This window comes from Siniperca chuatsi, linkage group LG16 (genome assembly GCF_020085105.1).
Source record: "Siniperca chuatsi isolate FFG_IHB_CAS linkage group LG16, ASM2008510v1, whole genome shotgun sequence".
In the NCBI taxonomy this organism is placed as follows: Eukaryota; Metazoa; Chordata; class Actinopteri; order Centrarchiformes; family Sinipercidae; genus Siniperca; species Siniperca chuatsi.
This window is the reverse complement of record NC_058057.1, coordinates 13,762,193-13,773,501: the sequence shown is the minus strand read 5'-3', so window position 1 is coordinate 13,773,501 and position 11,309 is coordinate 13,762,193. Positions and strand designations below refer to the sequence as shown.

The 11,309-nt window shown below is 40.1% G+C and overlaps 1 protein-coding gene and 2 pseudogenes across 2 annotated transcripts; all 3 read left to right on the top strand.

Annotated features, from left to right (window-relative positions):
- Positions 1-78: 78 nt before the first annotated feature.
- On the top strand, positions 79-2,971 carry LOC122863245 (zinc-binding protein A33-like). Of its 2 annotated transcripts, XM_044169542.1 has the most exons (7): positions 79-740; positions 850-945; positions 1,026-1,256; positions 1,352-1,374; positions 1,728-1,778; positions 1,976-2,094; positions 2,304-2,971. In XM_044169542.1, the coding sequence occupies exons 1-7, from the start codon at positions 336-338 to the stop codon at positions 2,813-2,815; spliced, it is 1,437 nt and encodes a 478-aa protein (XP_044025477.1). In that variant the 5' UTR covers positions 79-335; the 3' UTR covers positions 2,816-2,971. The 2 variants fall into 2 exon arrangements, with proteins under 2 accessions (XP_044025477.1, XP_044025478.1); XM_044169543.1 differs by lacking the exon at positions 1,728-1,778.
- Positions 2,972-4,054: 1,083 nt separating this feature from the next.
- Positions 4,055-7,155, top strand: LOC122863546 (annotated as a pseudogene).
- Positions 7,156-8,322: 1,167 nt separating this feature from the next.
- Positions 8,323-11,047, top strand: LOC122863545 (annotated as a pseudogene).
- Positions 11,048-11,309: the final 262 nt, after the last annotated feature.

Sequence of the window (11,309 nt, the reverse complement as noted above, 5' to 3'; positions counted from 1 at the left end):
GAATAATTTACTGCTGTTACTATCTACTGCGCAGGACAGGACAGAACTGCAGATAAAAAAGAAGCTAAAACTCCTCCCTTTTTACGCAAAAAACAGGAAGTCAGCGCCTAAAACTGCTCGTGCTAATGTATTTGTAAACCAAAATAACGAAGACAATCCTGTAAATAGGACGTTTATTTATGTGACTGGGAATTTATGAGTGTTTGTTGAAACTGCTTGGAACTAAAAGTACTGAACCTGAGCTCTGGCTGAGCAAATACAAGTGAATCTATGAAAGTGAAAGTAAGTTGGCTGTCTGAGACAAGCGGGAGACAACCACAGGAGAAATCAACAGAATGGCTGCCAACGAATCAGCATCTGAAGTGGATTGCACCTGCCCTGTGTGCTGTGATATATTTAAGGATCCCGTTGTCTTGTTGTGCGGCCACAGCTTCTGTAAGCACTGCCTTCAGGAGTGGTGGAGACAGAGCAGACTGCAGACATGCCCGGTCTGTAAGGAAATATTTCCAATGGCGCAGCCTCCACGTAATCTGGCACTGAGAAACCTGTCTGACACTTTTAGACGAGAGAGGAGTCAGAGATCTTACTCAGGATCTAAGGAGTTTTGCAGTCTGCACAGTGAGAAACTCAAACTCTTCTGTGAGAATGATCAACAGCTCATCTGTGTGATATGTAGGGATGCACAAAAACATAAGAAACACAACTGCGTCCCCCTCAGTGAAGCAGCAGAAGCCCATAGGGTGAGCAAATATATAACAACGGAGAGGTTTTGTCTTTGGTAGTTTTTTTTTTAAGTAAAATGTGTTGTGTAACTAATCCACTGTTTACTATGTTTACATTTACTTTTAGGCCAAACTCAAGGTTGAAATGATGCACTTAAAAAGCAAACTGGGTTCATTTAAAACAGAAAAACACAACTGTGATAAAATGGCCGGCCACATCAAGGTAAGTCACAGACATAATGGTTATAGATGCAGAAAGCAACATGTGTTGTCTACTTTCATCAAAAAGGTGTTTCTCCTCAGCTCCAGGCTCAGCAGACGGAGAAGACAATCAAAGAGGAGTTTCAGAAGCTTTACCATTTCCTGCGAGCAGAGGAGGCTGCTAGGATTGATGCTGTGAGGAAAGAGGCGACGCTCAAGAGTGAGGCAATGAACATCAGGACTGTTAATTTGACTGCTGAGATCTCCTCCCTCACAACCAGAATCACAACCATAGAGAGGGAGATGAAGGCTGAGGATATCTCATTTATGCTGGTACTCAGTGATTAGCTGCATTAATTAATATTCTGATCTTAATATTGAATATTTAACTAAATTTGATGTATTGATGTTTTCTCTTTATTTGACAGAATGTCAAATCCACTATGGAGCGGTAAGTTGCTTCCTGTACACTATCTGTCAAAGCACAGGAAAATGATAGTCAGCATTTGAAAGTATCGACTTCAGCATTGCTGAAGCAGGGCTGATGGTAGTTGGGGACTGTCTCATTCACTGTGTGGGGAAACGTCCTGGAGGCATCCCATTAAAAGTTTAGGGGAGAGGAGCCGCTCCGAGCTTACCGTGGGAAAGTTAACCTGACACAAATTTGAAAAAGTGAAACACGCTGTTTGAAAGCTCTTTCAATTTTACATTAAAACTAACGTTAAAGGTGAAGTTCTTGTTAATTTTGTGGTTATTGGTGGTGATGCTAAGAACGTGTTAATAATACAAGCCATTTGAATCCAGCGTGGAAATGATGAACTCTGCCACTGACAAGTCAAACTACTACATAGAGAGGTAACTAATGAGTGTAAATGCATTTTATGGCTATAGAAGAATAAATACCAGCCATGAATAATACAGATAAATGGATTTGATATTATGAATATCATGAAGATTATAACTTCCTCCTTTGCACCAAACAAAAATGCTACCAATGTGGAATATTTAAAACTATTTGACTGGTAATCTGTGGCTGCCTAATATTCTTTCAGATCCCAATGCAACCTGCAACAACCAGAGACTCCATCAGGAGCCCTGATCGATGAGGCCAAACACCTGGGAAACCTGCTGTTTGCAGTCTGGAGGAAGATGACGAATATAATCCAATATAGTCAGTAATGTTATGTTGTTTCTGCCTCGCCATATTTTGACATTTTAATCTGTTGTAGCATGTACCGGTAACTGCTGAACTTTATCACCACAGCAACATCAGGCTGTTCTATGAATACACTGTAATGCCTTCAGTAGAACCTTTACCTTTTACTTTAATAAACATCTCAATAAACTTTCTCTTTTCTTTCTCTACTTTTTTCTCTGCAGCTCCTGTAACTCTGGATCCCAACACTGGTGACTCGCTTTTAGTTATATCAGAACACATGACCCGTTCAACAAAAAGCGACAAGATTCAGCAGCTTCCTAAAAACCCAGAAAGGCTGGGCATCTTAGATGTTCTTGGCTCTGAAGGCTTCAGCTCTGGAAAACACAGCTGGGATGTGGAGGTGGGGGGTTATTGGGCTGTTGGTGTGGCTGCTAGAACCAAGGATCCAATCAATGAACGCAGCTGGGGCATCTACGTGTGTGTTTGCACTAACATTCTGCGTGAACGTACTCCAGAGGATTATGTGAAAATTGTATCTGAAGACTCATTTCCCCAAAAGGTCAGAGTGCAGCTAGATTATGACAAAGGAATATTATCATTTTTTGACCTTGATAGGAAAACACCTGTACACACCATCAAATACACTTTCACAGGAACGGTCTTTCCGTATTTTTGTGAGAATGCAAAAATCCTCCCAGCTGAATTGTCAGTGAGAATAAAACAACCCAGATAGACATTCTGCATTACTGCAGAGGTCAAACAACAAGAGGAGGCCTTGAAACTGCCTTATTTAGGTGACTTAAGTGCTTACGATATCACCTACCTTAGCAAATCCTGGACTTGTTGCCACATTAAGTATGTCACTTTTTATTACTGTTAAATATATTTTTTCATCTTTAAAAAACATTTCTATATTTAGTTTAAGTGTTGTCAGTCCCCATGCAGGTTTTTCCTGTATTCTTTTTTATTTAGTCCTCCTTAAAAGGGCACTCCACTGATTTTACCATTTGGTTTACTCAAGTTTGAAAAAACAACCCTGATGCCAGAGTTACCTCAGCTTGGGCTTTAGACTTAAAATTTTTAATAATCTGCGTTACAAACTGAAAGAGTTGGGTTTGAAAGACATTTAGGAGGCAGAGAGGGTCTAATGAAAGATGCTATTGAGTTGCATTATGGGAAATAGGATCCAGTGCTTTTAGAGGTTGACCCATGCTAGGGACTAAAAGTCTTCTTATTTTTATCTAGCTCTTGTTACTCACAAGAGCTAGATAAAAATAAGAAGACGTTTTTCCTTATCTGAACTGAGGGTCTAAGGATAGAGGGTGGACAGATTGAAAACCCCCTTTGAGGAAAATGTGTGATTTTGAACTACATAAATGAAAGTGACTTAACTTGTACATATCAGTCAAAATGTAAATCAAGTCAAATGTAATTACTTCTGAATCACTTCATAAATCTGCTGTGATTTATTTCAAAATTACCATTATAGTACTTACCTACACTGGAGGAGTACAGATGATAACAAAATGAGGATAGGCAAACTGTAGTTCCTAAATAACTGCTGAGTACATTTGTGTTTTTACTGTGGAACAAACAGAGTAGGCCTATAGCCTACATGTTACAGTGCATGTTGTAAAGTAGGCCTACTTATGTGGAACAACATTGTACTTACAGGGGACTTATGCAGCCTGAGGTGGTTCAGGTTTATGTGGAATGACACTGTTGTTGCACAGGATGCTGTTCATTGTTGTTATGGAGTACAGTAAGTAGAAAAGAGCTGTGAGTCATTTCATAACTTTCAAACTCAGCATGTCTCTTCTAACAAAAACCAAAGCAGATCTAAAGTCAAATCCATAGGCAAACATCTCTCTGTACAAAATATCTCTATAGTGTCCCTCAACAACAGCTCCATGGAAGACAGTCTCAGCTGTCACTCACTTCACCAGCAAATGTCGATGGTGGGCGCTCGTTTATGACCTATGCGACTCTCAAGGACGGTCAGGCTAATGAACCCCGTAATTTTTAGAATATGTATCCGTCAGTTAAAAATACCTTCAGTATAAAGTCTTAAATTGCCAGATTGTTACCCCCTTATTCCCTAACGTCACATCATATTACTTTGTACCTAAATGTATGTATCGGTGCGTAGTGTAGTCCTACTGGTACACTGTTAAATTATGATGTAAATTTGGCAGAATAATTTACTGCTGTTACTATCTACTGCGCAGGACAGGACAGAACTGCAGATAAAAAGAAGCTAAAACTCCTCCCTTTTACGCATAAAAAACAGGAAGTCAGCGCCTAAAACTGCTCGTGCTAATGTATTTGTAAACCAAAATAACGAAGACAATCCTGTAAATAGGACGTTTATTTATGTGACTGGGAATTTATGAGTGTTTGTTGAAACTGCTTGGAACTAAAAGTACTGAACCTGAGCTCTGGCTGAGCAAATACAAGTGAATCTATGAAAGTGAAAGTAAGTTGGCTGTCTGAGACAAGCGGGAGACAACCACAGGAGAAATCAACAGAATGGCTGCCAACGAATCAGCATCTGAAGTGGATTGCACCTGCCCTGTGTGCTGTGATATATTTAAGGATCCCGTTGTCTTGTTGTGCGGCCACAGCTTCTGTAAGCACTGCCTTCAGGAGTGGTGGAGACAGAGCAGACTGCAGACATGCCCGGTCTGTAAGGAAATATTTCCAATGGCGCAGCCTCCACGTAATCTGGCACTGAGAAACCTGTCTGACACTTTTAGACGAGAGAGGAGTCAGAGATCTTACTCAGGATCTAAGGAGTTTTGCAGTCTGCACAGTGAGAAACTCAAACTCTTCTGTGAGAATGATCAACAGCTCATCTGTGTGATATGTAGGGATGCACAAAAACATAAGAAACACAACTGCGTCCCCCTCAGTGAAGCAGCAGAAGCCCATAGGGTGAGCAAATATATAACAACGGAGAGGTTTTGTCTTTGGTTTTTTTTTAAGTAAAATGTGTTGTGTAACTAATCCACTGTTTACTATGTTTACATTTACTTTTAGGCCAAACTCAAGGTTGAAATGATGCACTTAAAAAGCAAACTGGGTTCATTTAAAACAGAAAAACACAACTGTGATAAAATGGCCGGCCACATCAAGGTAAGTCACAGACATAATGGTTATAGATGCAGAAAGCAACATGTGTTGTCTACTTTCATCAAAAAGGTGTTTCTCCTCAGCTCCAGGCTCAGCAGACGGAGAAGACAATCAAAGAGGAGTTTCAGAAGCTTTACCATTTCCTGCGAGCAGAGGAGGCTGCTAGGATTGATGCTGTGAGGAAAGAGGCGCGCTCAAGAGTGAGGCAATGAACATCAGGACTGTTAATTTGACTGCTGAGATCTCCTCCCTCACAACCAGAATCACAACCATAGAGAGGGAGATGAAGGCTGAGGATATCTCATTTATGCTGGTACTCAGTGATTAGCTGCATTAATTAATATTCTGATCTTAATATTGAATATTTAACTAAATTTGATGTATTGATGTTTTCTCTTTATTTGACAGAATGTCAAATCCACTATGGAGCGGTAAGTTGCTTCCTGTACACTATCTGTCAAAGCACAGGAAAATGATAGTCAGCATTTGAAAGTATCGACTTCAGCATTGCTGAAGCAGGGCTGATAGTAGTTGGGGACTGTCTCATTCACTGTGTGGGGAAACGTCCTGGAGGCATCCCATTAAAAGTTTAGGGGAGGAGCCGCTCCGAGCTTACCGTGGGAAAGTTAACCTGACACAAATTTGAAAAAGTGAAACACGCTGTTTGAAAGCTCTTTCAATTTTACATTAAAACTAACGTTAAAGGTGAAGTTCTTGTTAATTTTGTGGTTATTGGTGGTGATGCTAAGAACGTGTTAATAATACAAGCCATTTGAATCCAGCGTGGAAATGATGAACTCTGCCACTGACAAGTCAAACTACTACATAGAGAGGTAACTAATGAGTGTAAATGCATTTTATGGCTATAGAAGAATAAATACCAGCCATGAATAATACAGATAAATGGATTTGATATTATGAATATCATGAAGATTATAACTTCCTCCTTTGCACCAAACAAAAATGCTACCAATGTGGAATATTTAAAACTATTTGACTGGTAATCTGTGGCTGCCTAATATTCTTTCAGATCCCAATGCAACCTGCAACAACCAGAGACTCCATCAGGAGCCCTGATCGATGAGGCCAAACACCTGGGAAACCTGCTGTTTGCAGTCTGGAGGAAGATGACGAATATAATCCAATATAGTCAGTAATGTTATGTTGTTTCTGCCTCGCCATATTTTGACATTTTAATCTGTTGTAGCATGTACCGGTAACTGCTGAACTTTATCACCACAGCAACATCAGGCTGTTCTATGAATACACTGTAATGCCTTCAGTAGAACCTTTACCTTTTACTTTAATAAACATCTCAATAAACTTTCTCTTTTCTTTCTCTACTTTTTTTCTCTGCAGCTCCTGTAACTCTGGATCCCAACACTGGTGACTCGCTTTTGGTTATATCAGAACACATGACCCGTTCAACAAAAAGCGACAAGAGTCAGCAGCTTCCTGAAAACCCAGAAAGGCTGGGCACGTCCTCCATACTTGGCTCTGAGGGCTTCAGCTCTGGAAAACACAGCTGGGATGTGGAGGTGGGGGGTTATTGGGCTGTTGGTGTGACTGCTAGAACCAAGGATCCAATCAATGAACGCAGCTGGGGCATCTACGTGTGTACTTGCCATGTCTGGCTGCATGAACGTACTCCAGAGAATGATTCGGAAGTTGTATCTGAAGACTCATTTCCCCAAAAGGTCAGAGTGCAGCTAGATTATGACAAAGGAATATTATCATTTTTTGACCTTGATAGGAAAACACCTGTACACACCATCAAATACACTTTCACAGGAACGGTCTTTCCGTATTTTTGTGAGAATGCAAAAATCCTCCCAGCTGAATTGTCAGTGAGAATAAAACAACCCAGATAGACATTCTGCATTACTGCAGAGGTCAAACAACAAGAGGAGGCCTTGAAACTGCCTTATTTAGGTGACTTAAGTGCTTTACGATATCACCTACCTTAGCAAATCCTGGACTTGTTGCCACATTAAGTATGTCACTTTTTATTACTGTTAAATATATTTTTTCATCTTTAAAAAACATTTCTATATTTAGTTTAAGTGTTGTCAGTCCCCATGCAGGTTTTTCCTGTATTCTTTTTATTTAGTCCTCCTTAAAAGGGCACTCCACTGATTTTACCATTTGGTTTACTCAAGTTTGAAAAAACAACCCTGATGCCAGAGTTACCTCAGCTTGGGCTTTAGACTTAAAATTTTTAATAATCTGCGTTACAAACTGAAAGAGTTGGGTTTGAAAGACATTTAGGAGGCAGAGAGGGTCTAATGAAAGATGCTATTGAGTTGCATTATGGGAAATAGGATCCAGTGCTTTTAGAGGTTGACCCATGCTAGGGACTAAAGTCTTCTTATTTTTATCTAGCTCTTGTTACTCACAAGAGCTAGATAAAAATAAGAAGACGTTTTTCCTTATCTGAACTGAGGGTCTAAGGATAGAGGGTGGACAGATTGAAAACCCCTTTGAGGAAAATGTGTGATTTTGAACTACATAAATGAAAGTGACTTAACTTGTACATATCAGTCAAAATGTAAATCAAGTCAAATGTAATTACTTCTGAATCACTTCATAAATCTGCTGTGATTTATTTCAAAATTACCATTATAGTACTTACCTACACTGGAGGAGTACAGATGATAACAAAATGAGGATAGGCAAACTGTAGTTCCTAAATAACTGCTGAGTACATTTGTGTTTTTACTGTGGAACAAACAGAGTAGGCCTATAGCCTACATGTTACAGTGCATGTTGTAAAGTAGGCCTACTTATGTGGAACAACATTGTACTTACAGGGGACTTATGCAGCCTGAGGTGGTTCAGGTTTATGTGGAATGACACTGTTGTTGCACAGGATGCTGTTCATTGTTGTTATGGAGTACAGTAAGTAGAAAAGAGCTGTGAGTCATTTCATAACTTTCAAACTCAGCATGTCTCTTCTAACAAAAACCAAAGCAGATCTAAAGTCAAATCCATAGGCAAACATCTCTCTGTACAAAATATCTCTATAGTGTCCCTCAACAACAGCTCCATGGAAGACAGTCTCAGCTGTCACTCACTTCACCAGCAAATGTCGATGGTGGACGCTCGTTTATGACCTATGCGACTCTCAAGGACGGTCAGGCTAATGAACCCGTAATTTTAGAATATGTATCCGTCAGTTAAAAATACCTTCAGTATAAAGTCTTAAATTGCCAGATTGTTACCCCCTTATTCCCTAACGTCACATCATATTACTTTGTACCTAAATGTATGTATCGGTGCGTAGTGTAGTCCTACTGGTACACTGTTAAATTATGATGTAAATTTGGCAGAATAATTTACTGCTGTTACTATCTACTGCGCAGGACAGGACAGAACTGCAGATAAAAAGAAGCTAAAACTCCTCCCTTTTACGCAAAAACAGGAAGTCAGCGCCTAAAACTGCTCGTGCTAATGTATTTGTAAACCAAAATAACGAAGACAATCCTGTAAATAGGACGTTTATTTATGTGACTGGGAATTTATGAGTGTTTGTTGAAACTGCTTGGAACTAAAAGTACTGAACCTGAGCTCTGGCTGAGCAAATACAAGTGAATCTATGAAAGTGAAAGTAAGTTGGCTGTCTGAGACAAGCGGGAGACAACCACAGGAGAAATCAACAGAATGGCTGCCAACGAATCAGCATCTGAAGTGGATTGCACCTGCCCTGTGTGCTGTGATATATTTAAGGATCCCGTTGTCTTGTTGTGCGGCCACAGCTTCTGTAAGCACTGCCTTCAGGAGTGGTGGAGACAGAGCAGACTGCAGACATGCCCGGTCTGTAAGGAAATATTTCCAATGGCGCAGCCTCCACGTAATCTGGCACTGAGAAACCTGTCTGACACTTTTAGACGAGAGAGGAGTCAGAGATCTTACTCAGGATCTAAGGAGTTTTGCAGTCTGCACAGTGAGAAACTCAAACTCTTCTGTGAGAATGATCAACAGCTCATCTGTGTGATATGTAGGGATGCACAAAACATAAGAAACACAACTGCGTCCCCCTCAGTGAAGCAGCAGAAGCCCATAGGGTGAGCAAATATATAACAACGGAGAGGTTTTGTCTTTGGTAGTTTTTTTTTTAAGTAAAATGTGTTGTGTAACTAATCCACTGTTTACTATGTTTACATTTACTTTTAGGCCAAACTCAAGGTTGAAATGATGCACTTAAAAAGCAAACTGGGTTCATTTAAAACAGAAAAACACAACTGTGATAAAATGGCCGGCCACATCAAGGTAAGTCACAGACATAATGGTTATAGATGCAGAAAGCAACATGTGTTGTCTACTTTCATCAAAAAGGTGTTTCTCCTCAGCTCCAGGCTCAGCAGACGGAGAAGACAATCAAAGAGGAGTTTCAGAAGCTTTACCATTTCCTGCGAGCAGAGGAGGCTGCTAGGATTGATGCTGTGAGGAAAGAGGCGACGCTCAAGAGTGAGGCAATGAACATCAGGACTGTTAATTTGACTGCTGAGATCTCCTCCTCACAACCAGAATCACAACCATAGAGAGGAGATGAAGGCTGAGGATATCTCATTTATGCTGGTACTCAGTGATTAGCTGCATTAATTAATATTCTGATCTTAATATTGAATATTTAACTAAATTTGATGTATTGATGTTTTCTCTTTATTTGACAGAATGTCAAATCCACTATGGAGCGGTAAGTTGCTTCCTGTACACTATCTGTCAAAGCACAGGAAAATGATAGTCAGCATTTGAAAGTATCGACTTCAGCATTGCTGAAGCAGGGCTGATGGTAGTTGGGGACTGTCTCATTCACTGTGTGGGGAAACGTCCTGGAGGCATCCCATTAAAAAGTTTAGGGGAGAGGGGAGCCGCTCCGAGCTTACCGTGGGAAAGTTAACCTGACACAAATTTGAAAAAGTGAAACACGCTGTTTGAAAGCTCTTTCAATTTTACATTAAAACTAACGTTAAAGGTGAAGTTCTTGTTAATTTTGTGGTTATTGGTGGTGATGCTAAGAACGTGTTAATAATACAAGCCATTTGAATCCAGCGTGGAAATGATGAACTCTGCCACTGACAAGTCAAACTACTACATAGAGAGGTAACTAATGAGTGTAAATGCATTTTATGGCTATAGAAGAATAAATACCAGCCATGAATAATACAGATAAATGGATTTGATATTATGAATATCATGAAGATTATAACTTCCTCCTTTGCACCAAACAAAAATGCTACCAATGTGGAATATTTAAAACTATTTGACTGGTAATCTGTGGCTGCCTAATATTCTTTCAGATCCCAATGCAACCTGCAACAACCAGAGACTCCATCAGGAGCCCTGATCGATGAGGCCAAACACCTGGGAAACCTGCTGTTTGCAGTCTGGAGGAAGATGACGAATATAATCCAATATAGTCAGTAATGTTATGTTGTTTCTGCCTCGCCATATTTTGACATTTTAATCTGTTGTAGCATGTACCGGTAACTGCTGAACTTTATCACCACAGCAACATCAGGCTGTTCTATGAATACACTGTAATGCCTTCAGTAGAACCTTTACCTTTTACTTTAATAAACATCTCAATAAACTTTCTCTTTTCTTTCTCTACTTTTTCTCTGCAGCTCCTGTAACTCTGGATCCCAACACTGGTGACTCGCTTTTAGTTATATCAGAACACATGACCCGTTCAACAAAAAGCGACAAGAGTCAGCAGCTTCCTAAAAACCCAGAAAGGCTGGGCATCTTAGATGTTCTTGGCTCTGAGGGCTTCAGCTCTGGAAAACACAGCTGGGATGTGGAGGTGGGGGTTATTGGGCTGTTGGTGTGACTGCTAGAACCAAGGATCCAATCAATGAACGCAGCTGGGGCATCTACGTGTGTGTTTGCACTAACTGGCTGCATGAACGTACTCCAGAGAATTATGTGGAAATTGTATCTGAAGACTCATTTCCCAAAAGGTCAGAGTGCAGCTAGATTATGACAAAGGAATATTATCATTTTTGACCTTGATAGGAAAACACCTGTACACACCATCAAATACACTTTCACAGGAACGGTCTTTCCGTATTTTTGTGAGAATGCAAAAATCC

Excerpts from the sequence above, each read along its gene's own strand:
- LOC122863245 (XM_044169542.1), top strand. The coding sequence starts at position 336 with ATGGCTGCCAACGAATCAGCATCTGAAGTGGATTGCACCTGCCCTGTG. Across the intron at positions 1,257-1,351 it reads AGGATATCTCATTTATGCTG|AATGTCAAATCCACTATGGA; the intron begins GTACTCAGTGAT and ends TTTATTTGACAG. Across the intron at positions 2,095-2,303 it reads GACGAATATAATCCAATATA|CTCCTGTAACTCTGGATCCC; the intron begins GTCAGTAATGTT and ends TTTTCTCTGCAG.